The sequence below is a fragment of the Phaseolus vulgaris genome, chromosome 8 (assembly GCF_000499845.2).
Source record: "Phaseolus vulgaris cultivar G19833 chromosome 8, P. vulgaris v2.0, whole genome shotgun sequence".
NCBI classification, from domain to species: domain Eukaryota; kingdom Viridiplantae; phylum Streptophyta; class Magnoliopsida; order Fabales; family Fabaceae; genus Phaseolus; species Phaseolus vulgaris.
In genome coordinates, this window is record NC_023752.2 from 60,884,019 (window position 1) to 60,911,951 (window position 27,933).

At 32.9% G+C, this 27,933-nt stretch overlaps 5 protein-coding genes across 6 annotated transcripts; 2 read left to right on the plus strand and 3 right to left on the minus strand.

Annotated features, from left to right (window-relative positions):
* Nucleotides 1-2,687: 2,687 nt before the first annotated feature.
* On the plus strand, nt 2,688-6,550 carry LOC137824065 (zinc finger CCCH domain-containing protein 25). Its single transcript, XM_068629508.1, has 4 exons — nt 2,688-2,972; nt 3,072-3,181; nt 3,266-3,453; nt 5,519-6,550. The coding sequence occupies exons 1-4, from the start codon at nt 2,800-2,802 to the stop codon at nt 6,233-6,235; spliced, it is 1,188 nt and encodes a 395-aa protein (XP_068485609.1). The 5' UTR covers nt 2,688-2,799; the 3' UTR covers nt 6,236-6,550.
* A 976-nt stretch (nt 6,551-7,526) lies between these two features.
* Nucleotides 7,527-9,307, minus strand: LOC137824064 (UDP-glycosyltransferase 71K1-like). The gene has a single exon (XM_068629506.1). It carries the CDS (start codon nt 9,119-9,121, stop codon nt 7,715-7,717), a length of 1,407 nt encoding a protein of 468 aa, XP_068485607.1. The 5' UTR covers nt 9,122-9,307; the 3' UTR covers nt 7,527-7,714.
* Nucleotides 9,308-10,316: 1,009 nt separating this feature from the next.
* Nucleotides 10,317-12,170, minus strand: LOC137824066 (UDP-glycosyltransferase 71K1-like). Its single transcript, XM_068629509.1, has one exon. It carries the CDS (start codon nt 12,029-12,031, stop codon nt 10,577-10,579), a length of 1,455 nt encoding a protein of 484 aa, XP_068485610.1. The 5' UTR covers nt 12,032-12,170; the 3' UTR covers nt 10,317-10,576.
* A 2,873-nt stretch (nt 12,171-15,043) lies between these two features.
* LOC137824067 (probable NAD(P)H dehydrogenase (quinone) FQR1-like 3) lies at nt 15,044-17,496 on the minus strand. 2 transcript variants are annotated; one of them, XM_068629510.1, is made up of 5 exons: nt 17,221-17,496; nt 16,900-16,980; nt 16,679-16,772; nt 16,190-16,455; nt 15,044-15,556 (listed from the first exon to the last, which is right to left on the minus strand). In XM_068629510.1, exons 2-5 carry the CDS (start codon nt 16,923-16,925, stop codon nt 15,331-15,333), a joined length of 612 nt encoding a protein of 203 aa, XP_068485611.1. In that variant the 5' UTR covers nt 16,926-16,980; nt 17,221-17,496; the 3' UTR covers nt 15,044-15,330. The 2 variants fall into 2 exon arrangements, with proteins under 2 accessions (XP_068485611.1, XP_068485612.1); XM_068629511.1 differs by having other exon boundaries at nt 16,679-16,810; nt 17,221-17,486.
* Nucleotides 17,497-20,444: 2,948 nt separating this feature from the next.
* LOC137824068 (ATP-dependent zinc metalloprotease FTSH 9, chloroplastic-like) lies at nt 20,445-27,533 on the plus strand. Its single transcript, XM_068629512.1, has 13 exons — nt 20,445-21,525; nt 22,716-22,781; nt 22,898-23,038; nt 23,181-23,246; nt 23,596-23,781; nt 23,866-23,952; nt 24,047-24,160; nt 24,266-24,390; nt 24,484-24,592; nt 24,731-24,856; nt 26,057-26,380; nt 26,461-26,584; nt 27,009-27,533. The coding sequence occupies exons 1-13, from the start codon at nt 20,728-20,730 to the stop codon at nt 27,131-27,133; spliced, it is 2,391 nt and encodes a 796-aa protein (XP_068485613.1). The 5' UTR covers nt 20,445-20,727; the 3' UTR covers nt 27,134-27,533.
* The last annotated feature ends 400 nt before the right edge of the window (nt 27,534-27,933 follow it).

A 27,933-nucleotide genomic window follows, 5' to 3' on the forward strand; every position in this document is an offset into this window, starting at 1 on the left:
ATTTACTATACTAGTTATACACTTAATTGTCTTGATGGTCATGAGGTTTAATCTCAATTTATGTTGTCTTATCGTAGCAAAGACTTTTTCCTTGTGCTAAGAGTGATCTTAACTTGATGGTTGTATCTTTAACATAGACTTTTAATTTTTATGGTTTGTTCTATTGTTCAAAGTGTAGGGAGTTATTTTCAAACTTTGAGAGTAACACCACCTTGCTTATTTGGGATTAACTTTAACGATGGTGATAGTATTCTCTTCACTTAAAACTAATTTCCATGTGAGGTCTAGAGACAATTGCACTAATTTGATTGAGTGTTATTCACTCTATATGTATATGATTATTACAATCCAATGTGCCTCACTACTGCCGAAAATGGTCATCAAGTTGATGTATTCATAGGTATTGTTTTTTTTTCCCACAAATCTAAGTAAAAGCTTAAGATAAGAATTGATTAACATATTAAGGATGTCTAGCTTAATAAAGATAGACCAATAGAGTATGTCATTTATTGAGCTTTCTTAATCTATCAATACTTTTCTAACTCTATTAGTTGAAGATGTTGGTAGTGATTAGAACTGAATCATTATGTACTAGGTCATTATTAGTAAAGTATTCACTAATAAATGTGACATGAGGAAAAAATCTAGGTGGAAGCACACCAATTATGTTTGTAATTTGAAAGTGTATTTTGTGAGTCAAGTTTGAGCTTCCTCTACCACAAAATTCATTTGGGACTATATTAATAAATTTTGGGACATTCAAGGTTAAAAGATCATGTTGATCATGCTTGGTATTTTGATTAGGAGCTTGATTGTTGCCATTTTCATTGTACCTATTTCCCCGTCCTCAACCTTGGTATCCTTCACAATTCCTTCAACTACAACCTCTTTTTTGTCCTTGGCCTCTCATTGTGCTATCATTATAAACAAAGTGAGTGAGAACTCTAGAACATACAAAGTCTTTGATTATATTCTGCACTTGAGTGCATTCTTGAGCGTTGTGATTAATACTATTGACAATACTTACATCTCTTTTATTATTGACATGTGTTCAGAAAGAAAGAGGTGACAAATTTGGTCATAACTTGAGATTGATTTCTTGCAAATTTGATAAATATATATCTCTTACCTCTTTTGACTTTGATTTGACATGACAAAGAAAGACGATTCAATAACTAAAAAAAAGGATAATGTTGTATTTTTTTATAATTTTCTCATTTTGATATATTTTTTTTGACAATACATCTTAATGCTTGCATTTACTTTATATATATCTTATGTTTATTTAATAAATAAACTATTAGAAAAACTTCATTACAACTTAGTGATCATTAAATATATAACTACAATAAAATAATAATTATGTATACAATTACATTAGAGACTAACTTTCTGTTTATCTTAATTTTTTTAAAAGAAATATATAATCATATATGATTGATTAATATCAATATTTTTTTAGCGTGCACCAAAAAAGTTTTGTTATAAAAAAATATCATTAAAAAAAAAGTTTATTTACGTTTTGTAAGCTCTTATGCATAAGCAATGAGTGATAAGGTTATGCAAATGAGTAAAATGTACAACAAAAAAAATAAAAATGGGTAAATAAGCACTTAGGTTTTTCAATATGTAAAATATTGTTAATGTAGTTATTGAAAGAATAAAAAACTTATTTAATCCGTAAATATAAAAAGTGCGACAATTATGTTAAATTTCACGATTTGTTTTATCCTTAACTAAATTAATGATATCTAATACATTCATATACTTAATCATTTACTCAAAATTAATGGTATGAAAAACTTGAATGGTAAAATTTCCAAAAATATGTTGTTGTATAATAAAATATATATGATTAAAAATAAATTTTAATAAATTATTAAACTATAAAAATAATTTAAAATAAAAAGAAGTAAATTTAGATTAATTTTTAAGCTGACAATAAAATGTATTTAAAGGGATACAATTGAAAATTTTGTGATTATTAATTTAAAACGTTAAACTACGCTTTATATGTTTTAGTGAGATCTAAATCTAAAAGGAATCAAAGAAAATAATAAATTTAAGGGCAAAACAGTAATTTTGCTTAAAATATTTAGAAAATTTAGAGAAACTTGAAATAATTAAGTTAAAAAATGCAGTCACTAATTTCAAATAATTTTATTGAAGTCAAGTAAATAATGTTAAATAGAAAAAAAATATTTCAATAGCTTGAAATATTTAAAAGTTCTATAAATTTTGTTACTTTACCTTTTTGCAATTGTACCTTATTTCACATATTTTTACCTTGACGACATTATCCATCGTTTTATCTATTCTTATTCATTTTTAATTTTTTAAATTAAATAAAGAAACAAATATTCTATTTTTACGTATTTATTTAATATGTTTACTTAAAAAATAAGTTATATTTTAATAATAAATCTCATTTAATTCTTAAACAAGTGATGTTTGTAAAATTATTTATTTTTAAATATATTTTTTGAAATTTTTTATTAATAGGTATTGATTAGTTATATACAATTTTTATTAGTTTTTATTCATATATGAATTTTGATTTTTTTTATATATATTTTTTTCAAATGAGATTCATGATAATAATATGAGAGTCTTCGTAAGAAAATTAAAAAAAATATTTGTATGAAAAATGTGAAAGTATTCTTGTAATAAATGTGAAAGAAAAAAAAGTTGTTAACAACATTATAAAAAACAGAGCTTTTTTTTGAGTCAAAACTTGTTTACCCTAACCCCCAATTTTCTCTTTCTCTGTTTGCAGTGCTTCGTTCCGAGCAGAGAGAGATGAACCCGTTAACATTGGTGAAGCGCACTCAGAACATCAACGCCAGAGAAGCTGCACTCGGAATTGGCGAAGGAGCTTCGTGGCACGCCAAGTACAGAGACTCGGCTTACGTGTTCGTCGGTGGCATCCCCTTCGATCTCACCGAGGGTGATCTCCTTGCCGTTTTTGCTCAGTACTGATCTTCGCTTTTCCATTTCAATTCATCAACACTTCTTTTATCTCTTAACAGTTTTTTTTTTTTAAATCTGAATGATATTTTTTAATTACTCAGATATGGGGAGGTTGTTGATGTTAATCTCGTTAGAGACAAGGGCACTGGAAAATCAAAGGGTTTTGCGTTCCTTGCGTATGAGGATCAAAGAAGCACAAATCTTGCTGTGGGTGGGTCTCTATTTTCCGGTTTTGGTTTTTAATGGACACAATGGTGAACTGCGTTGTGATGTTTTTTTTTTGTGTGTGGTTCAGATAATTTAAATGGGGCTCAGGTTTTGGGGAGAATTATTAGGGTGGACCATGTTGACAAGTATAAGAAGAAGGAGGAAGAGGATGAGGAGACAGAGCGGCAGAAGAGGGAGGCTCGTGGCGTTTGTCGCGCGTTTCAAAGGGGTAACTGTACTCGTGGAGCTAGCTGCAAGTTTTCTCATGATGAGCAAGTAAGATAAGCGTTTTACGATAGTGTTACGGAGTTTGTTTTTATGTTATGTTTTTAGATATGGGTATGTTAGTTCTGTTAACTCACGTGACTTGAAAACTTGGGAGTTAAGGTTTATATTTTGTAAATTTAATTATAGTGTTCGTATGCAGTGCGTTTTGGTTTATTGGAAGTAGATATTCATTGGTCTCTGACACTTTGATATTGTTGGTTGTAGAGCATACTCCACCCAGAACTAGCTTTTTTTGTTTGTTTAGGCTGTGATATGTTGTTGTTAACATAAAGTTTAATATTTCAGCTAATATTTTGTTTGTTTTTTATTAGATGCTATGACTTTAACAGCAGGCACGTCTAAGCTTTTTATGCTCATTATGGGTTTATTAAAGGGTTTTTCTTGGTCATACTTGCAAAGGGACTGGGTTTTCCTTTTTTGTTGACATATATTCTTTTGTCATTCTTTTCTGTTCTGATTCATGTAGGCTTAAGATGATTTATGATCCTCTTATTATTTACACTCTAATATCATTTTTCAATGGAAATTTGTTAGACTTGCTTTGCCTTTTCCTCTCTCAACTTTTTCATTTGGAGTGACTGAATCTCCAACCCTATCATCACTGAAGGCTGCATATTTGACCACCAATTCTAGTAATAGTCCTGCTCAAATCAACTAGACTTCAGTTAGCCATGACCTCTAATTTCATTTTAGCGAAGTTTCACTTGATACCTTCCCCTTGTTTAATAAAACTACTTTCAGTCTTAACACAATTTGAGTTCTGGAATTGAATTGCATTCAAGTTTTGATTATGATTCAAAGATCAACATTATATTGATATATAATGTCATACCTTCCTGAATGTTATTATAGAATTAACGCTCATTGTTTGAAAAAATGGAAATAAATGGAATTTTGGCATTGTTTGATGAACCAATGTTTTGAATGAGTATTTTATATGTCCTGACTGTAATGTAAAATTGTAATGAGTCTAAGTTGATATTTTATAAAGTTTGTGCCTTTGCTCATTGTAATGTATTAATGGTTGATACAGCTTAAGTTCTAACGTGAAATCTGCATGTATTTTTCTTTATCATCCTGTTGTTTAATTATTGAGTATTACACTTTCATTACCCAAGAAATGTTTAAATGAATGCATTTCTCTCTATCTGTAAAATTTACATTCCTTCATACGGGAATGAATATGCATTATACGGAAACTCCATTTTAATATAAACCATAGTAGTTAGTATCTTACGATTCACGATACGTATCATACGAAACGATACGGTTTCACCCTCCCACGATACGAATCGTGTGAAGAATCTTTTTTGTCCCTGAATCTTAGTTGTATCATGCGATTCGCACAAAGAATCGCTGAATCCCGAAACGAAACGATTCCGTATTGTGTGAATCAGTGTGGATTTTAAAAAATGAGTAAATAAAAAAAGATAAACATAATTTGTTTAATAACATGTATGCACCATGGAGGTTGTTTTGGTAAAATTGTGTGGTATATATATATATACATATATATAATTTATATAATTTATATAATTTATATAATTTATTGTATCTTGCATGTATACATATCTTATATATTTAAGTATATATTAAATTTTTTAATGTTTATGAATCTTACGATTCACGATACGAAATGATTTACGATTCATAATATCAGCTCTCCGATACACTACTTGTATCTCGATTCTACTACCATGATATAAACTAGCTTCTTAGGATTTCCTCCCTCTTGCTATTATTGTTGGCATCATCAACAACTACTTTAGACCTCCATTATCAATTTGGCATATTAGCAGAAATTTAATTATTATAATTAAATGGAGGGCATTTTAATTTAAATATATCTTATGAAAAAATAGTGTAATTTGCTGCTTCTTTATTGTCCTGGTTGTCCGGTTTTGAATTATTTCTCCTCCTTTTTTATTTTCCTATAGTTAAACTTTTGAAGTTGTGTTCTAATATGTGTTAAATTTTGGAATAATATCTTAGATACATAGGGTTTATGAAGCAACCTTTTAATGTTTTGACTGTGTTCGTTGCCTTTATCCAGAGAGCTGCAAATACAGGTTGGGGTCACGAGGAAGACAATCCAAAATGGGGTCACGACAAATTTGACGGTCCCAAAAAAGAGACAAGAACTGGCAACAATCACTCAAATCACAATTCAGAAATTAGAGACAGAGATTCACGTTCTAGAGCCCGTGGCAGTGATGCTGGATTAGACAACCAACCTAAGAGAAGTGATAGAGAAGGGAGGACAAATCGGTGGCATGATGATGATGATGATACCTTTAAGGGAAGAGAAAATAACAGTAGAAGAGAAGAGAAGGGATCAAGAAGGTATGGAGATGATGAATTTGAACATAAGTCAAGAGAAGAGCGATATAGGAGAGAAGAAAAAAAATCAAGAAGGGACGATTACGATGGTATTCCTGAGCCAAAAGATCATCATAGAAGGGAAGACAAGAGGTCAATAAAGGCAGATGATGGTGAGTTTGAACCCAAGTTGAGAGATTCGAACATAAGGGAAGATAAAGGATCCCGGAGGAAGGATGAGGATGATTTTGTAAGCAACGCAAGAGAACCTCATAGTAATAGGGAAGACAGGAGATCTAGAAAACACAGTGAAGATGAATCTGCACCAAGGTCTAGAGAAGATTATGATAGGAAGCTAGATAACAGGTTATATAGAAATGATAGTGATCGACCAGAGTCAAAAGTAAGACATGATTTTGAGAGGAGAGAAGAGAAAAGGTCAAGAAGGTAATGACAGCATCGAGGTAGATACGAGCATGTCATTCCTTTGTTGTGGAGAGAACCTAGTTCCGGAGCAAGTTGAAAATCATTTGATAACCTGAATGTGATTCAAAGCTTCTAAAATTTCTAAGTTCATTTTGTTTGTCTTATGATTTACACTGCTGCCACCAGTGGTGATCTTACTTTTGGCGTGGCTAGTTTGAAAAATATTTTAGTGGGTTCATCTCCAATACTAATGCTAATGTATTATGTATTCAAAACATTTGGCCTGTGTATCAGTTATGCAATCTTCTCTACAGGTAGCAAAAAGCGAAATGGTTTGGCATATCGAAGGTCCCAATTTTTTCTCTTGATTGTGGGTATTTTCATTTATTTCCCTTCCCATTTTATTTGGATTTGTTTGTAAATATATGTAAAATTCGTTGGTGCTTTTAAAGCGATTTAGGAACAACACATAAATTAAGGGCTTTAGCGAAGGATAGTCGAGTCCATCAGTGCTTCCTTCTTTGATATTTTGCTTCATATTCTCTCATTTCGGAGACTTTTCAGGGGCGAAAATCGACATGGCTCACAAGATATATATGAAAACTTGACATAAACTGAAGTACATTACACAAATTCCGTTAGTCATAAATTTTGTAGTTTCTCCTTCTCTGTTTGAATCCATCTTTGACAACTGTGCAGGAGCACGATGTTGTCCTTTTGTTTCCTTGGTATGTGTACCGTTATGAGTCCAAGAACCGAATAATAACCCAACACAAGCTCGTATGATCATGGACGAATAGCCCTCTAACCGACCTAACTATACCCGGGTAAGTTGTTCTGTTATCAAAAGAACTGAATAAAACAGAACAAAGGTGCATCACCTTCCCCAACTTTGCTAAGACTAGAAAACCTCTTTCGGGCTTGAAGAAGATTTCTCTATAAATACCACCTACGTGATCCTGATCCATTGAGGACTATTGAACTTTTTGACTTGAAGTCACTTAACACTTTGAACCAGAACATTATCCATTCATTTATTTTCTTACAACAATTTTTTTACTTTAGCTGGGATACCTTGTTTCACATTATACAATCCTCCAATCAATGCTAATAAGAGATAACACGCGTCTGTAGTTGTATGTTTTACTCTTGAAATCCAAATACTAGACTTGAATTTAAAAGGCTCAAGTTAGTTTATAAATGTTGATAGTCACAATTATCATATTTACGAAGTTATAATCCACTTTATTTCCCTCTTGCAGGCGTGAATAAACAATTTGATATAACCCATACAAAGAAAACGCAAAACAGAAGAATTGCTTAAATAACGATCACAAACTGCAACCATTTTAATATTAATCTCATCCAGTTTGCACTTTTTCTCTGCGGAATGATAGACATGTTTCTGGATATAACAGATTACACAGGTTCTAATTACTGACACCATATGACTAATATTGTTTGGAGAAAGGAGCAGCCCCAGCTGTGAAATACAACTATGTTATCATTTCCTTCCCAATATATTATCAATTAGTTTTCCAACAGAAATGAAAGAAGAACCACTGGTAAGGACAGCTTTCCTTGCCTTCTCTTTCATCTCTATCACGTTCTTGTGTACCACATTATCTTTGTCCATCAATTGTTTCAGCCCTTCCTCTATCTCCTTTGCCGTTACAAAATCACTGCCGCTTCTATAGTCCAGTCTCAACTCCACTGCTAATCCATATTGCCTCACCAACCAAAATGCATTCAACTGTTGTTCTGCATAGATAGGCCATGTCAATATTGGTACACCAAACCACAAGCTTTCCAAAATAGAGTTCCACCCACAATGAGACACAAACCCCCCAATGGCTTTGTGGGCCAGAACCTCAACCTGGGGTGCCCATCCACATATCATTCCCCTACCCTCCATCCATTCTAAGAAACCTTCTGGTACGGTTCTGTCTACATTATCTGCAGTTGGTGGAGAACGCATAGCCCACAAGAACCTAACTCCACTACTCTGAAGTGCTAATGCTATTTCTCTTGTTTGAGATGGACCAAACCCTCCCATGCTCCCAAAGCAAAGAAACATCACAGAGGAAGGTGGCTGCTCATCTAGCCACTTCAATATTTTGTCATGCTGGGCTTGATCTAAATTTGGGTTAGGCTGACCCTTGAGATCAATCAAAGGACCAACATCATAGATTGGAGGTGCTTGACTTTGACCATCAGATAATGCATCGATAACATGCTTCTCTAGATCTGAAAAGGAATTAACAATGATCCCTTTGGTGTCCAAGAATCTCTGAGCAAGCTTGTAATATGCAGCATATCCACCATCTTTGTTAAAAGCAGCATCAGGCAAAACACTGAGAGGAACTGGATCCGGGAAACCGGGAATCAACAAGTCATGTTCAGAGTCATTGAAAACATCCTCTATCTCACGGTTCAAAAGGGAAAACATAAAAGCTGTAAATGCAACATTTGAAGTCATGAAGATGTAAGAGGGGATGCCAAGTTCATTCCCCACATCAACCATGGGTAAACAAAACAAATCTAGGACCAACCCAACAACTGGTTGTGACTCAGACCTAGGATAGGATGATAAGATGTTTTGCAAGGTGGCTTTGACATGGGGTTTCAGGCTCTCCATGAAGATATATATGTAGTGTTCAAAAGATTTGGCAATTAGCTCCTGTGGGGGAAGTTCTACAAGAGAGAGATCAATGAGCTTGATCTGAGGTTGTGAGGCTAAAACTGTTTTGATGTAAGAGTCTGAAAATGGAGTAAGAGGGATCTTGATGCAGAGAATTTTGACTGAAAGGTGGTTGTCACGGTTGATCAGAAGCTGAGCAAATTCGAGGGATGAAGTCAAGTGGCCAATCCCTGGTGAGGGAATGAAGATCAGCTCTGCGTTGTTCTTCATCTCAGTGCTGAGAGAATAGTGTTTGCACTTGGTTTACGCCTTTCCCTGTTGGCTTTCAATCACACCACTAGAAGGTAGATATTTAAGTTGGTTAAGATAAGGTGTGTATATTAAATGAAATAGACTTTTTCTCTAATATGTAGAAGTGTTTCAATAAGTAAAAACGAATAGACCTTTTTTACAAGTTATTAAATGATTTGACATGATCTCTAAGAACTATGTGTGTTTAATTTAAGTAATTTGAGATAATATGTAGGAACATTTTAAAAAAAAATTGAATGAAATATGAGAAGAAAATAGTGGATTTGTGGAGATTTTTTTATAAATAAAACAAAACTATATACTTTATTATAGACCCGAGAGAGACTCTCCAAAACATATAGTTTTTTAAAATATAAATTAAACATAAACAAAATATATGAACATAAATACAATTTTTAAAAAACATAATAGTCGCAGTAAAATTTTAATATCTTCTTCTTAATATAATAACATTTTTTTTAATTTATTTTTTTTTATTAAATTTGATGCTTTATTTATTTTTTTACTTTTTGAAGCTTATATAAAAATTAATATAGTAGAGTTTTCTCTTTTTAAATGAAAATTAATAAAAATTATGTGTTTAAAAGGTTAAGTTATTGATAATTTTTAAAGAATTACTGTTAGGATTTTATTTGAAGAGGATAATAAAAGAAGAAAAAGAAAAAAAAAGGCTAGTTGTAGGTAGACGAAGAAGTGGTGAAAATTTAACAAAAAAAAAAAAACTGAGAATAAAATAGATATTATGAAATAACTTATTATTAATTATAATAAAAGCTCTATTATTATTTTTTTAAGATTTTGGATTACCAAGTATGTTTAGATGAGAGTGAGAGTGAAAAAGAAAGAAACGAGAATGATTATACTCAACCAAACGATAACATTACTTTCTCTCTCTGTTTTCATTCACCATTGCACAATACATCACCTCATCCAAACACCATGTAGAAAAATATTTAAAAGCTATAATTCTTTGTGCTAGTAAGATCGTTTTGAAAACAAATTCTTCATATGAATTTCAGAAGTTAATGGCATCCACAAGAACTATGTCTATGATTGTGTTATAGCAAAGTTGTGTCTCTTACATTAAGTTTTTCACTGCAAATCAAACACACACTACCTTGCCTTTTGAGGATCTCACAAACTTAGCAAAACATTGTGAAGGATAATTGTAATCTGGTTGTTCATATATAGATTGAGTCTCTCTTTGTAGATGTAAAGATAAGATTGATCCCTCTACGTATCTTCACTTCATAAAGAGTGTTCTAACACTAGAATACATTAGTTTTTATCATAACAAAGAGCCTTCTGACAGTAAAATACATTAGTTTTTAATCACAGCGAAAAGAACCTAACATTGATTTCTATTCACCAAACGTTGTGTTGTTAAAATCATCACCTTGTGAATCAATTGCTTTAGGCTTTTTCATTAATTGATTCATTGAAGTGGGCAATTCCACCCATGAAATTCATTGTCATAACATCAATGAGTTTCCCAACAGAACTGAAAGAAGACCCACCATTGAGGACAGCTTTCCTAGCCATCTCTTTCATTTCTTTCACCTTCTTGTGCACCATATTATCTCTATCCATTAATTGTTTCAGCCCTTTCTCAATCTCCTCTGCCATTACAAGATCACTGCCCCTTCTGTAGTCCAGTCTCAGCTCCACTGCTAATCTAAACTCCCTCACCATCCTGAAAGCATTCAGCTGCTGTTCTGCATAAATAGGCCATGTCAAGATTGGTACCCCAAACCACAAGCTTTCCAAAATAGAGTTCCATCCACAATGAGACACAAACCCCCCAATGGCTTTGTGGGCCAGAACCTCCACTTGAGGTGCCCAATCACATAGCATTCCCCTACCTTTTGTCCACTCTAAAAACCCTTCTGGTAAGATTCCCTCTTCAATTTTTGTTGTGGTTGGTGGAGAACGCATAGTCCACAAGAACCTAACCCCACTACGCTGAAGTGCTTGTGCTATTTCTCTTGTTTGAGGTGGATCAAAACTTCCCCTACTCCCAAAACAAAGAAAAACGACAGAAGAATCAGGCTGCTCATCTAGCCATTTCAATATTCTGTCATGTTGTGCTTGATCCAAATTTGGGTTAGGTTGACCCTTGAAATTGATCAGTGGACCAACAGCATAGATAGAAGGTGTTTGTATTTGTCCATCACACAATGCATCAATAGCATACTGCTCCAACTCTGAAAAAGTATTGACAATGATCCCTTTGGAGTCTTGGAACCTCTGAGCAAGATTATAATAAGCAGCATAGCCACCCTCTTTGTTAAAAACAGCATCAGGCATAACACTGGAAGGGAATGGATCAGGGAAACCCGGAATCAACCATTTAGGATCAGAATCACAGAACACATCACCAACTTGACGTTTCTGAAGCGAAAGCATTAGACTCAAAAACCCAACATTTGAGGGCATGGACAAATAAGAAGGGATCCCTAGGTCGTTTCCCACATCAATCATGGGTGAACAGAAAACATCTAGGACCAACCCAATAACAGGGTTTGAATGAGATGATGATAAAATGTTTTGTACTGTGGCTTTGACATGGGGTTTGAGGATCTGCAAGAGGGTGCATATGTAGTGTGGTATTGATCTCTTTAGTAGTTCCTGAGGAGGGGGCTCTACGTGAGGGAGATCAATTGCTCGGATTTGAGGTTGTGAGGCTGTAACTGATCTGATGTATGCATCTGAATAGGGAGCGTGAGGGAGCTTCATGCAGATGATTGTGATTGAAAGATGGTTATGATGGTTGATCAAAAGTTGTGCTAATTCGAGGGATGGAGCTAAGTGGCCAATCCCCGGTATGGGAAAGAAGATCAACCCTGCTTTCTTCTTCATTTCAGCCATTAATTTTCAAGTATGGTGGGTGGAACTGTGTTTAACTCTTGCCTCTTATGGTGTGGCAGTTTGTGACTTTGATTCAACTTCACTTTGATCTTTCATCATACAACACAGATGCAGATGTGACATGAGAACTGATGCTTTTCTTCGTACATCTAATCAAATAATCAATCATTATAAGCCACATAATCAATTCAGCATAGCCAATTGTTATAGGCCACATGGTAAATTTTCAAGAAAGAAAACAAGTAGGACAAAGCATTATTGAAAAAATTGAAAAAAAAAGAAAGTATGAAAATATTTGACACTACAAAGTTAATTAGCCAGAATTAGTGAGGTTAATCAGTAATAAAAAATTAAATAATACACTTTTAAACATGACTAAACTCTATAACCTGCATCAATATTAAAGATCCACCAAAATAATATAAATAACACAGATTCCAAGAATCAAGTATGTCAATCTACAATACTGAGAATACCGAATGGCGATACTAAATATAACTTGAGAGTCGGAGTAGCAGTTAACATCCGAGTGTAGATTACGTGAAAGCCGAGGAGTAGAATGAGGAAAGGAGAGCAAAAAGCTTGCTTGGAGAGAAACAAAAGTGCAAACCAACTAATCAAGAAGGTAAAAGAGTTATCTTGATTCTAACATGTTCGAGAAGAAAATTCAATCAGAAAATCACGATTAGAAATATTACTTTACCGAAAAATTGGAACTATCCAGTGCAATGAGTTTGAATTTCAAATAAAAGTTGCATAAATATTGCACAAAAGAAAGAGCAGATATTAAATAAGAATTAGAGCCAGATTGAACATTAATGTAGTCACACAATTTAAGAATGCTAGACTAATTATTTAGTCTGCTTTTTTTTTATTATATTATATTTTATTATTAAGTCAAATTTAAATGAGAGTTTTTAAATGATGAGAGTACTATTTTTAGTTTAAGATCATTTCTCGTTTGATAAGTTTTCAGTTAGTTCTATTCAGTAACTAAAAACTGTTAAAATATTTCTAAGTGTTAAAAATCAAAACTAAATCTCTCCTTTTGGTGTAAATATAAAATAAATATTTACGAAACAATTAGATAATAAAAAATAGAACAAAATAGAATAATGACACCAATAATTTTTAATATAGGAAAACTTTCTCAACTTGAGAAGTAAAACTCATGGACCTAGTTCAGAAAATACATCCTCTATGAAAGTAGGATTATAAAATTTGTTTCTCTCACTCTATGAGGATAACACTCAATCTCACCCAAAAAGGATGAAATACAAAGTCTTTCTAGTATCTTACTAGGTTTTCTAATCTCACCGTTATGGTAGTTATCTATTCTCTATATGTTATGTTGTTCTTCTCCCGCTTGCATTTTCTTCCTCATAACAAGTGTTCCTTTTATATAGGGAAGGAGAGGAAGACTTCTTCATAAAGAGATAATGGATAATTAATGCTTATCAAATTTTCAAGATACCTTGAAAATACTATCTTCAACCTTTTAGGTTGAACTTCATAGTCTTCCAGAAAAATGTAATTTCAAGACTTTGGAATGTCCATAATTGAATATACTTAATGAATCAATTATCAAAATTCATTGGTTATGACTTCCCATTAAAAGGAGGAATTCTGACACAAAGCTGCTTGTATTTAACGACTCTAAAAATTTATATATCTTAAGAGTAATAATATTAATAAATTTATTAAACAGTGAAAAATGTTTTCTTAATCAGGATATCTCTATCATCAAATTAAGTTAAAAACTAATTAATCCCTCAAAAGGGGTCAACTCTTCCAACCGAAAACAATTAAAAATGATTAATATGAAAAGTGTAGGTTACATGTCTTTTTTAAAGTCTTGGAATTGTCTTATGTCAATTGCTCTAACATAATTTGATTAACTACCATGTGATTGTCCATTTGAACAAGTTTATTCGATAAGATATGGTGTCCTACATTGAAAAGATGAAGTACTTAAATAATGAGGTTTTCCCACTTAACAAACTAATCTCTTAGGATTAATTCTCCTCTTATGCTTAAGTCCTAATAATTGGTGTTTTCATTAAGAGTTAGAGTATGGAAAAAGCTATCTCATGTATGAATTACTTATGTACTCCTTAAGCCTCAAAACTTTCTCACCCAAAAAATTAGTCTTTTTAGTTGACTTCTCCTTTCATACTTAGATCTAACATATAGTATAACTATCCATCTGATTAAATATCATTTGCAACTATGTTTAACCAAGAGCATAGCATAGGCATTGTTCTATAATCCCAAGTAGTTTGAGACTTCTGGCTTATTTAACCAAAGTTTTGATCAGTTTTTGATGATCAAAGTTTAGTTTTTGAGTAGTTTGGCTTAGAGTCAACAAGCATCTGATCTTCTGTTTAGCTTGAGGCTATGCGTGAACATCAAGCATTTCAGAATGAGTCTCAATTTATCCTTGTTTTACATGATAAAATTTGTTTATTATTTTGTTATATAGAAGGATTCTTATTCCGACACATAAACACTTATTATTTATGCTTTAGTTCACTTGTCATTTTCTTATGTCGTCTATTTTTGTAAACAAACCTTCGACTTTTGGTAGAAAAAAACCTTATCTTTCCTAACAAGACAAAGTGTTTCATTATCACCAATTTTTTTCCAACCACCACCTGAATGCTATTCTTTCTTAAAGCGAATCTAAGATGACTTTTTATTTTATGACTGTTAATCAAACAATGGTATGATAAACTATCCAGCACAACAAAAGAACAATGCATGATATTGTTTCTGTTATATGTTTCAAATAGATTAGGCTTCAATGTCCTAAAACTTTGATTAAGTGTGGAACAAAACAATATTTGCTAGTTATAGGCTCATTAAAATCACTTATATTACATAAAAATTGATCATCGATATCTGTTATAAAAATCAGTTATAATTCGTATCTACGCAGCTCAAGGAAAATGTGGCATCCTCTGTTTATGGCAGAATCAGGAAATGGAGTAACCTTGTACTGCATGAAAAAAATAAATATGAAATGTGATTTCTTTATTGATTAATCAGTAAGGTAATATTTTTTATGACTAGCCCAGTAACACAAATGTTTCCAAGTTTCTGAATTTGCACAATTTTCTTCTTTGAAAATGCTAAATATTTTGTTATTTCATTAGAATAGAAGATCTACATTCTTGCAGCCACATGGGCCTTCCTGTCTTGTCAATGAGTAAAAGTAACCTCGACCTCGTCCAATCAAATTCTAGATGATGTCGAACTTCACAGTTGAAAGTATGTTTTGCATTAGTGAGGCAGAGAGGTTAGCCTTTTAGCTTTTTTGTTACTTCAGCAAGGTATTTACCCTGGTAAAAGGCTTGTTGCAGTTCTAGTTCAGTGGGTTGACGAGATCCATCTCCTGCAAAAGTTCCAGCACCATATGGGGACCCTCCTTTCACTTCATCCATCTCAAACATGCCTTTTCCAAAAGTATATCCAAGAGGAACAAAAAGCATACCATGATGAGCTAATTGAGTTATTGTTGTCAATCTGCAACCTCGACAGAAACAAGAAATGAAGTACACTAAAATCAAGTGGCACAAAGGCTATAGACTTGTATAATCATGACAGAAATGATAAGATTTATTGATGCAGATAATTCATACCGGTGTTGAGGGAAGTTGTAGACAGTCATGTCAATTCCCAAGTAATATGATTCCTAGTTCTAATTCTAATGTTTGATCAATAGTTGTATAAAGGATGGAACCAATTCATTAACACGTATTAAGAAGTGGACTTTAAATCTAACTCAACCTCACAAAATCGACTTATAAGATGAGATATGCATCCATTTATAAACTATGAAATGTCATAATCTTTAGTCGATGTGAGAACTCCAACACACTCCCTCACGCCGAGGCTACCAAATCGTGTCGCTAGAATTGACTCTAACCTGACTCTAATACCATATTAAGAAGTGAACTTTAAGCCTAACTCAACCTCACAAAACCGGCTTATAAGGTGAGGTTTGCATCCACTTATAAACTGTGAAATGTCATAATCTCTGGTTGATGTGTGATATCCAACAAATGCTATTTTTTTAACAAGAAAAGAAGTTATTTTCTTTTCTATTTATGTGAGAACCAGATAAAGCATTTTAAGTATTGTGAAGGGGATACTTACGCTGACAGTTCTTGACCTCCACCATAAAAACCAGTACTCCAGAAGATTCCAGCAGGTTTGCCAGCCAGTGCTTGGGATGCCCATAGCCCAGTAGTAGCATCAAAGAAGGCCTTGAGCTGGCTAGGCATCATGCCAAAACGAGAAGGAAAACCAAATATCAAACCATCAGCCTCTACAAGTTGTTCTGGCCTTATATCTGGCACATCATTTGGTTTAGAAGGGGCTTTCAACTTCTGCAATATTAGATCAGAAAGCATCTCGGGTACCTGTTTTCAGACAACCAGAATCAAACTCAAAACTATGATTGAAAGGGTCCTAACTGAGAAAGCATCCAATTGAAAAGATTGGCCCTCGAAACTGCAATTGTTGCCCTCAAAACACACAAGGTATGCAGTTGTAATTGTAATGCAACCAAAACCACAATTTAGCACCAGAGGACCTATCATCCAAACTAAAAAATTGCACACTCTAACTGTTCGAAAGAATTACCTGCCAGAGTGTTGCTTCAACACCTTCAACTGCTGAAGCCCCTCTGAGAACTTCTCTTGCCATGGTGTCCACATGTCCATACAAGGAGTAATACCTGCAAAAATTGATGCACCAATTAGAGTTCATTAAACTCTAATTCAAGAGTATGGTTGATGAATGTTAGAGTTAGAATATGAATGATAAAAGAATTCAACTAAAGTAGCAGTTGAAAATATACTCACACAATGTAGACCTTAGTGACAGCCATTTTTTATTTGCTGACTCAAGTACTAATCACTTTTGCCTCACTGCTTATGGTTCCCCTGGATAATATAAAGCAATTAGGGTGGAAAGATGAACAGAAAATAAGGAAATTTTCAAGATTTCAGTTACAACTTATAGAATTGATCATCAACATTAAACAGTAAACAGTAAACAGAAAAATGAAAATTAAATGGTATACTTAATCTCTGGGATGTTAATTGTACAAGAACCTTCATGCATGAATGAATCTGATATATAAATTTACCCAGAAAGAACAAATGTAAAACAGCAGAGTTTACCTCCTATGAACACCCCAAGAATCTCCAGAGAACAAAAAATGAAAGGTTAGTGTTTGATGAGCTTTAGAGAAATGGATGTGATAAACGATGAAGAGATAAACACTAGCAAATTAGAGAAATTGAGCTCCAAAGTGTGATGATTTCAGCATAAAAAAGCAGAAAGATGAAGTCATCAATTATGAGACAACAAAGTGAGGCAATGATATGGTATGGACAGAAACCTTTGAACTTAATTGAGATGGATGGAGCACAGAGAAGGCGTGTACATAGAAATTTGTCATAGAAAAGGACTTAAACATAAATATAATACGCAACAAAAGGATTTTAAGAGGTATGTAATTTTTTCAAAATTAATCTAATCCATTATCCTTTATTATCATTATCGTACCATAGTAATTTAATTTTGTAATATCTATTAGAAAATTTAATAATTTTCAATATCATTTTTGTAAAATTATATATATTTTCAAAACTATATTATTTTAATATAATAAAAATGTGAATAGTTTTTTAATAACTAGTAAACGAATTTTCTTTCACAATTGTCTTTTCTAGCATAATTTCCTCGTACCCGTTGTTTGATTTTAATTAAAAGTAAAAGTGGATTTAATGAGATTTAGTATAAATATTTTAATATATAAGTGATTTACTTGTAAATAGAAAAGTTAACTATCCAAAAATCATTTAAGAAAAATCACTATTTTTTAAATATATATATATATTTACATTTTCTCTAAATTTATGAAAGATTTGTTCATTCTTTTTGTAGATCATGATCCACTTTAAAGATTTTTGTGGAGAGTATCTCTATCCTATTAGAAATTGATTTTAAATAAGTTTTTCTTTGTTTTTCTTTTATTGTGTTGGTTTTGGAAAGAGTTGCATGCTTAAAGACTAGGGTGTTGGATGTGGTTATTCTAGAGCAAAGTCTATTAATTTAGGATCACAAGGATTAGTTTAGATTAAAATGTTTGAAATTGAATAGTAATGATGAATGATTATTTTAAAGTAATTTGAATTCAATATGGGTGTTGTTGAGATTTTGATATTGTGAATATATTTTTCATGATAATGAGGTATGAAGTTTTTTAAATTGATTTTTTTATATGATTTAAATGAGCATAGTTGGTTTCTCATAGTTATTTATGGATAAATTTATGAGTTAAATGTGACTAAATTGAAATTAGTAAAGTATAAAAGTGAACAACAAATTATAGTCACAATAATCATTTTGAGTTTGTCTAATTCGATAAAGTTTTGAAAATAAATTTAATTTTATTTTTGCATGAAGTTGATTTTTTGGTATTTTTACTCAAACGAAAATAGAGTAGAAATTTAACATTTGTTCTCAACCTTATTTTTGTTCAATTGCTCAAGTGAAAATAAAACAAAAATTCATTTTGGCTCTATTTTTACTCAAGCAAATAATTTTGATAAATCGTAACAATCATTTTCCCGATTATCTAACATCAAGCTTATATCCAATTAAGATGATATCGATTATATTATCAATATAAACTGAACAATACAACAATAATTATTTTTAAATAAAAAATAATTATGTACTACTTTTAAATAAAAAATATTAAATAAGAGAATTGTTTTTATTTAATGAAGGATAAAATTATTTTATTAAAAAATAGAATATTGATATTGTGAATATATTTTTCATGATAATGAGGTATGAAGTTTTTTAAATTGATTTTTTTATATGATTTAAATGAGCATAGTTGGTTTCTCATAGTTATTTATGGATAAATTTATGAGTTAAATGTGACTAAATTGAAATTAGTAAAGTATAAAAGTGAACAACAAATTATAGTCACAATAATCATTTTGAGTTTGTCTAATTCGATAAAGTTTTGAAAATAAATTTAATTTTTTTTTGCATGAAGTTGATTTTTTGGTATTTTTACTCAAACGAAAATAGAGTAGAAATTTAACATTTGTTCTCAACCTTATTTTTGTTCAATCGCTCAAGTGAAAATAAAACAAAAATTCATTTTGGCTCTATTTTTACTCAAGCAAATAATTTTGATAAATCGTAAGAATCATTTTCCCGATTATCTAACATCAAGCTTATATCCAATTAAGATGATATCGATTATATTATCAATATAAACTGAACAATACAACAATAATTATTTTTAAATAAAAAATAATTATGTACTACTTTTAAATAAAAAATATTAAATAAGAGAATTGTTTTTATTTAATGAAGGATAAAATTATTTTATTAAAAAATAGAATAAAAATATTAATGATATGAAATAATAATAATTACTAAAACATAATACTAATTTTTGTTTGGTAGACAATAAAATAATAATAATAATAACTAAAACATAATACTAAGAAAGTCAAATTTTTAAAAGTAATATTTTTTATAAGAAAATAAATCACAGTCTTATTTTATTTAGAAAAAATTTAAACAGATTAAGGTGAATTGATAGATGCTTTAAAATCAAATCTATTCAATTTTAATCAAATTGAAAAAATAAAACCAATTTCTTTAAATACAATCCGTTCAGATTTTTCCTGTCAAATTCTTCTTTATTTATTTATTTATTCCTTTATCACTCAATCTTTAGGCCAATAAAAAAAAGGCACTTCGTTTCTTGTTTCATAATGTCTTTTTCGTAACATCATAATACGTAAAAAATTAATAAATTACAAAATTTCTTTATATCATGAATACTCTTATTTAAATTTTAAAATACATTTTTATTTATTTTAATACTAATAAACTACATACATTAAGCTAAAACATTGATGCATAATAATTTTAAAAACAAAATTAAAAATGTGATAGAGTACAAAAACAAAATGTCAACCAAAACGAAAACTAAAGAATAAAAATTATATAATGCCTTTCTTAGAAACATAACTTGACATTTGATGTAATTATTACTTAATGTATTCATAATTTTTATTAAAATATAATTTCTTAATTAATTTAAAAAAAATATTTATTATGACTCATTATTTTGTGGCTCTCTTACCCAATCTTTGGATGTGCCTCCAAACTTGTGTTCCAGATTGAAACACGACAACGCCGCATCATCATCCATGGTCCACCTATTTTTCATCACCCTACGCGTGTCAGTCTCACAACCCATCAAAATGCACCACTCTGTACCCTGCCGCAGCGGATATCTCCCCCACAAATCCATCACCACAAACCAACCAAACAATAAAATCTTCCGAAAACGCCAGTAGTTACTAATTTTCATAAAAGCAAACAAAGAAATCTGGACCGTTAAAATCTTCAACCCGTTGTCAATCGAACGGCCACCATGTCCTGTCGGATCACCTTGTCTCTTTCTCATTTCCTCTTCCTTCTCCCGCTACCATTGACACTCATCATCATCAGAAGGCAGAGGATTATCATCTCGGAGCCTCACCCATATAAATTGATGCAAGCGAACGTGAAGAACATATCCAAAGTTTCGATTTTAACGTCGTGGGTATCTCTATTTCTGTTTCTCTCGTTCTATTCGTATTCAAATGTCGGCGTTGGAGTATCTCTATCTCTCTCCCTTAACGTACACCAAAGTTTTCCTCAATTCGCATAACTGGCGCAAACCCTCCACGCCGTTCAGGCATAACACGTGTCGTTTTGTCCCCAATTCAGCTCCTGTTAGGGTTCCGGGGGTATGGAGGGATTCCGGGAGGTTCGATTTGTGGAGGATGCGGAAGGTTCACGGGGGCGCAGCCAGGGCGAGCGGTGGGCAAGAGGGGGATTCCGGCGAGAAGAGCGGGGATGGTCAGGGGGTGGATAAGGGTTCGACCGGGTCCGGTTCGAACCGAAGGAGGGAGAAGCAAGGGAAGGGTTGGTGGTGGTGGTTGGGTTCGAAGAGTGGGAAGTGGCGGTGGCAACCCATTGTGCAGGCTCAGGAAGTTGGAGTGTTGTTGTTGCAGTTGGGGATTGTGGTTTTCGTGATGCGGTTGCTCAGGCCAGGGATTCCCTTACCTGGCTCCGAACCGAGGGCTGCGACGTCGTTTGTGAGCGTGCCTTACAGCGACTTTTTGAGCAAGATTAATGGTGATCAGGTGCAGAAGGTGGAGGTTGACGGGGTCCACATCATGTTCAAGTTGAAGTCTGACGTGGATGGTTCCGAAGTTACTGCTGCTACTCCTTTGGAGTCAGAGTCATTGGTTAAGAGTGTTGCTCCTACGAAGAAGATTGTTTACACTACCACTAGGCCTAGTGATATAAGGACCCCTTATGAGAAGATGATGGAAAATGAGGTGGAGTTCGGTTCCCCGGATAAGAGGTCTGGTGGTTTATTCAACTCTGCTTTGGTAAGTATTTGGAACATGGTTTCCACACTTTTTTTCATTGTTATAGTTTTATGTCAATACAATTTGTTAAACCAGAATAGTTAGATTATCACCCACCAACGGCTCAATTTGCATGGAGTTTCTAGCTTAATCACTGCTATATAGCTGATATAAATAGTTGGAGGGAGAGTTTTGTCGCCCATAGTGGTTTTGTTTGGCTCGAGTGGTTGCTTTTAATGGATAGAACATATGATTTTACCCAAAAAAGAAAAAGAATAGTTAGATTAGTTCTAGCATTTTGTTGTGTTTATTTACAATTACTTATACACTATTTTAAAGCATAAGTTCTCTCATTTGATTTAAGGTTTTTATGACGCGTTAGTTTTGGATTAGTTTTGTTCATTGTATTATTAATTTATTATAACTATGTTGTGTGTTATATTTAGAATTTGCTGTATCACTGTATGCATTGTTTGTGTATCTGTTCTTTCTTCCACGACTGAATTTTGCTCAAGAATGCGAAGAGGTTGGCGGTTTGAAGTTTAATATATAAATTCCAAAATATTTGCTTGTGCAAAAAACCTTCAGATACCTGAAATATGGTTATTTCTCCAATTGCAATCATTATATCAAATGGCTGAAAACTGTGTGAATGCTCAAAGGCTGTAGGTTAGCAAGCACACATGCTAGACTATGAGATTTTGGTTCTCATGGACAGTGCTATGATATGGATTATGGTATATGATGTATCCAAGTCCCGTAGCTACTATCAATGGAGTATTTATAGGCAACATGTCTTATTTCTTCAATCAACTAAACTAACTAATATAGCTGGCTAAGAAACTAATGGATATATCTTCTGTGTCACTTATCTTATCTGTGACTAGTATAGTTGATAAAATTATCAAGCTCAAGAAACTATACTCTATACTGTTTATTTATGATTAAAAACTATAGATTTTGTACATTGAGAATTTGAAATAATAATTTTCAAGAACTGATTACTTCAGATGATAAATAGAAGATAATATTTTATTAGCTATTTGAGATAAATCTTCTTTCTTCCACATTTGTTGAATGTGGCATGTTTCCATTATAGTGTATTTAAGACATTAAACTTCCCATTTCATTCATTATAGTTGTCTTTGTCTGTGGTGGTTGACACTATATATTAATATAACATGCTGTTGACTTCATTCTGATATTTGCAGATAGCCTTGTTTTATTGTGCTCTGCTCGCAGGGCTGCTCCATCGATTCCCTATTAGTTTTTCTCAGGTGAGATGGAAGTCCTTCCCTCACTCATTTTTCTATTTTCACAGGCTTTGTTATCCAACTTCTGTTTTTTAAACATTTTAAAACTTCTTTTTGAGGAATTGAATTGCTATGTGCAGCATTCTGCTGGTCAGATTAGGAATCGTAAGTCAGGAACTTCTGCTGGTACAAAGTCATCTGAACAAGGTACAAGTGAAACAATCACATTCGCTGATGTTGCTGGTGTTGATGAGGCTAAGGAGGAGCTAGAAGAGATTGTGGTAGGCTGGACTTTCTTCATCTCATACCTAGCACTTACATTCTTTAGGGCATGTAGAAGTCTTTCTATTATACAACAAGCCTTTTTATGTTAATTTTTTTGAAGATATAGACAATTAGTTTATGCTGATGTTCACTTGCCAGGAATTTCTTCGCAATCCTGACAGATATATACGACTTGGAGCTCGTCCTCCTCGCGGTGTTCTCTTGGTGAGTCTAGCTAGGAATTTATGATAAGTAATACACAATGGCCTTTTGATCGGATGAAAGCACATGTTGGTCAGCCAGCAAACACTTTGTAACTGAGGATATTTGCTTGGGGAAAAGGGATCAAATATGAGAAATTTCTTTTGGGAATAGTTTCTGTTAATATCCAGTAAAATTTTCTACTGTTTTATATGCTGTGTGTTTTCTCTTATTTTCATGATCATTAACTTGCAAAATTGAGATAACTATTGTCTTAGATTGAATGGTACCTCATTGGATTATTCATAGCCAAGTTATTTTTCATTTTGTTATTGCTTCAATTTGACATGTAGGTTATTGTTTTATCTTACAGGTGGGTCTTCCTGGGACAGGTAAGACTTTACTAGCGAAGGCTGTGGCAGGGGAAGCTGATGTGCCATTTATTAGTTGTTCTGCTAGTGAGTTTGTAGAGTTATATGTTGGTATGGGTGCTTCCCGTGTGAGAGATCTCTTTGCAAGGGCAAAGAAAGAAGCACCATCCATAATATTTATTGACGAGGTGAAAATATATAATTTGTTATTCTGTTAGATGTTTTATTTAATTTTTACTATTCAAACATTAATCTTTAATTTTGTTATGCAGATAGATGCTGTGGCTAAAAGTCGTGATGGTAAATTTCGCATTGTCAGCAATGATGAACGAGAACAAACCTTGAACCAGCTGCTCACTGTAACCATTTTCTCATTTTCTTGTATTTCTTTTTTGTGTTGGGGCGAGGGATTGTATTACTGTAAGAGGCTAATATTTTTAAACTGAATTGCAGGAGATGGATGGTTTTGACAGCAATTCTGCAGTCATTGTTCTTGGAGCAACTAATCGTGCTGATGTCTTAGACCCTGCACTCCGAAGGCCCGGAAGATTTGATCGAGTAGTTACGGTCTGTATTCTAGTCAAATGCATAACCTCCTTTGATTTTTATACCGATTTCAAAAAGACCTTGACTTGGCATATTCTAAGCAAAAAATGTTCATTTTCTATGTAGGTGGAAACACCTGATAGGATTGGAAGAGAAGCTATCCTTAAAGTTCATGCTTCCAAGAAAGAACTTCCTTTAGCTAAGGATGTTGACCTTGGTGCCGTTGCTTGTATGACCACTGGTTTTACAGGGTAATTATTCTGTTTCATTCATACCTTTTTTATATCTTTTAAATATTTAGAAGACTGAAATTTTGATCTGACACACGGTAAACATAATTGAAGAGCGGATCTTGCAAACCTAGTAAATGAGGCTGCTTTATTGGCGGGAAGACAAAACAAAATTATTGTGGAGAAAATTGATTTCATTCATGCTGTTGAAAGATCAATAGCAGTAAGTTACAGTCTCTTGAAATCTTGATAGATAGACATTTTACTTTACAGCTGGGTCTGGCAGGATTTGGATGTCAATAGTTTTAGTTTTGTAAGTTTGACCTATGCTGGATTAATTGGACCAAGTAACTTGTTTCAGGGCATAGAGAAGAAGACTGCTAAGTTGAAAGGAAGTGAGAAGGCTGTAGTTGCACGACATGAAGTTGGTCATGCTGTAGTAGGTACTGCAGTTGCAAGCCTTCTTCCTGGACAGCCACGTGTTGAGGTAAACCACAGAAAATACACTTTTCTTGGTCATTTAAATATGCCAATGTCATTGCAAATTTGAATTATAATGGATCAGATAAAATCATTAAAAATCCAGTTAATTTAAGAAAAATCCAATCCAACCAATCCATTCACAGTTTTTTCATGGATGAATATCCAATCCATTCATACAAATACTATTTAAAAAAAATTAAAATATATTTTCTTAAAATTTTTAAAAATAAATTTTGTAAAACACATTTAAAAAAATATTTTTGAAAACTTTTTATAAAGGGTAAATTTGAGAAATATTTAATTATGAAAACATTGGTTGGATTGGATTAGTTTTTTTGTTAAGTATTGATAGAAAGATTCACTGGACTTTGAGAAATGAATGAATGAATCATTGATCGTCCATAGAATTAAATGGATGTTTTAACTGTGGATATAGACTAATAGATGAATGATGGATAAATGGATTGCTTTACCACTCCTACAAATAATGTAAGGCAAGTGATTCATCAAAGGTTCTGTTTCATCTCGTATAATTAATTAGTGTTCTATGGGTGTGCCTATAGCCACTTCCATTAGGTCCCTCTACTCTAACAGGGTTTTTATCCTCAAAATACTGTCTAATACTTATTCTTATTTCTTGTATAACTTGTAATATTTTATATTTATGTTAATTCCCTATTATTAACAATGATGATTTGTTAATTTAAAAACCATTTAATTTTTTTAAACTCCTAATTACCCTCACTGATATGCTTTCTCTTAGTTTCCATTTTTCCCTTTACTATATAACTCATACTAAATTTATGTTTTCAATAACAAAACCTGAAGATTCATTCATGAAGGATAGCTCTCCCTCCGCAAGATTTCTTTAAAGATATAGTTATTGCATATACTTTTAAAGTGTGGTGTGTGACTCTATTGGTTGATGTCAAAATTTATAATTGCACTAAATTCTAAGTATTAAAGAAAAGTTGGTTAATCATACTGGTTAGGTAATTGGATTTTTAGTTGTCTAGACAAGCAAACTATAGAAAACATGTGAAATGAACCCAACCCTCCTTCGTTTTATTTGGAATTGATTACTTGCCCAAAATTTCCCTTTGGATGTTTGGCCTAATTTTGTATTGAAAATTATGTTTGTTTTTTGTTTATTAAGAAAATCTATAAGGGCATTCATGCCTTACTATCTTGTGTATGTTATCAGAAACTAAGCATATTGCCTAGATCAGGAGGGGCTTTGGGATTCACTTACATTCCTCCAACAAATGAGGACAGATACTTGCTTTTCATTGATGAGTTGCGCGGCCGTTTGGTTACCTTACTCGGAGGACGCGCTGCAGAAGAAGTTGTTTATTCAGGTCGAGTGTCAACAGGTGCACTCGATGACATACGGCGAGCAACTGATATGGCATACAAAGCTATTGCTGAATATGGTCTTAATCAGACAATAGGTCCTGTGTCAATTGCCACCCTTTCTAATGGTGGAATGGATGAATCTGGCGGAGCAGTTCCTTGGGGAAGGGATCAGGTTCTCTATTTCATTAACTTATTTCTTCTTCCCATTCAATTTTTACTATATGCTTATTTTGATTTGATCTAAACAAACAGGGACACCTTGTTGATCTTGTTCAAAGAGAGGTGAAAGCATTGCTGCAGTCTGCGTTGGAAGTATCACTTTCCATTGTGCGAGCTAATCCTACTGTTTTGGAGGGTCTAGGTGCTCATTTAGAAGGTAACTCTACGGGTCGTATTTTATATTTGGTGATTGGTGGAATGCTTTGTTTGGGATTGTCAAAAAACTAAAATTGAATAACTTACAATTTGTTAACCTAATTAAATGGATATTATATATGTTTAGGTTTGGGTTTAACTATAAAATAGAAAGTCCTATCTGTAGTATGTTCATACCTGTATACTGTTATGTCACCAATGGAAATTGTATGGGTGAATTAGACGACAGTTTTTGGTTTTGATCTTTACTCCATACTGAATGTTACACTTGAATATAATACGATGATCATGCTAAGGGACCAGTGAAATTGGGATGTGAAACATCTTGTGCATCCGTTAACTATGTATAGATAGAGATGACTATGAACCTTTGTGGTTTCGCTTAGCTGTGGTGTTCTAAAATAGTGGTGATGGTGAATCTTCAGAAAAAGAGAAAGTAGAGGGTGAAGAGTTACAGAAGTGGTTAAGATTGGTGGTTGCACCGGCAGAGCTTGCAATCTTCATAGAAGGCAAGCAAGGGTCTCTCCTCCCAATGCAGACAGGTTCATGAACAGTTGAGAATTGTCTATTTGCGAGCAATGTTGATGAAAGTTAAGGTATGTTTTTGACGTTGTTTGGCTAAAGCCAGTGCAGTAATATCTGAAACAGAATGAGTTCATCCCTACAACACTGTATATTCCTGTAAGGTGTATCTTGGCATCATTTTTAACACAGCCAGCCAGTTATTTAACTCATAATTCACTCATCTAAAGCCACAGGGGAAAAGAAGGAAGATGAAGGAATACATAGTAGTGCCTCTCACCAACTACATATACTGACTGGTAATTGAATTTGTTGTATATTGAATATTATTTCAGTCATGATGTGGCTGTTTGAAAATGTAATTTGGTATATAGTTTATACATTAATGATTCTGTGAAATGAAATATACACGGTTCTGGTTCTGGTTCTGCTCTATGTTACGCCCAAATATTTTATCCAAACTGTAACATGGCTAGTTATGTTATGAAGTCCATTCTGAAATTCCCTAAAGCAGAGTCATCTTTGTTTTGAACTGAGTAAAATCTTTTTGGGAATAAAGAATGATTTCCCCTCTCTTTTGTAAGGAAAGACTTAACAAGGTAGAAAGAATATTTGTAGTCATTTGTTGCTGGTTTGAATGATTGAATTGAATTTGTATTCATATAGCACGAGACCAAAGAGACCAACGATGTCCAGTGTTCTATGAATGAAACTTTTTTGTACTTTTTTTTTATCAGAGAAAGAGCAAGATCATGCTAACTTCCATTGACCTGTGTGGCCAATTTTCTTTGGAAAATAATGATGTCATATGCTATCATTGTAAATCAT

Bases quoted from the DNA above. Each gene is read 5' to 3' on its own strand.
- LOC137824064 (XM_068629506.1), bottom strand. From the start codon at position 9,121: ATGAAGAACAACGCAGAGCTGATCTTCATTCCCTCACCAGGGATTGGC.
- LOC137824068 (XM_068629512.1), top strand. From the start codon at position 20,728: ATGTCGGCGTTGGAGTATCTCTATCTCTCTCCCTTAACGTACACCAAA. The intron at 23,247-23,595 runs GTGAGTCTAGCT...TTTATCTTACAG, and splicing joins CTCCTCGCGGTGTTCTCTTG to GTGGGTCTTCCTGGGACAGG. The intron at 23,782-23,865 runs GTGAAAATATAT...TTTGTTATGCAG, and splicing joins CCATAATATTTATTGACGAG to ATAGATGCTGTGGCTAAAAG.
- LOC137824067 (XM_068629511.1), bottom strand. From the start codon at position 16,804: ATGAACTCTAATTGGTGCATCAATTTTTGCAGGTATTACTCCTTGTAT. The intron at 16,456-16,678 runs GTAATTCTTTCG...GTCTGAAAACAG, and splicing joins TTGAAGCAACACTCTGGCAG to GTACCCGAGATGCTTTCTGA. The intron at 15,557-16,189 runs GTAAGTATCCCC...TCGAGGTTGCAG, and splicing joins GGAGGTCAAGAACTGTCAGC to ATTGACAACAATAACTCAAT.
- LOC137824065 (XM_068629508.1), top strand. From the start codon at position 2,800: ATGAACCCGTTAACATTGGTGAAGCGCACTCAGAACATCAACGCCAGA. The intron at 2,973-3,071 runs GTACTGATCTTC...TTAATTACTCAG, and splicing joins CTCCTTGCCGTTTTTGCTCA to ATATGGGGAGGTTGTTGATG. The intron at 3,454-5,518 runs GTAAGATAAGCG...GCCTTTATCCAG, and splicing joins AGTTTTCTCATGATGAGCAA to AGAGCTGCAAATACAGGTTG.
- LOC137824066 (XM_068629509.1), bottom strand. From the start codon at position 12,031: ATGGCTGAAATGAAGAAGAAAGCAGGGTTGATCTTCTTTCCCATACCG.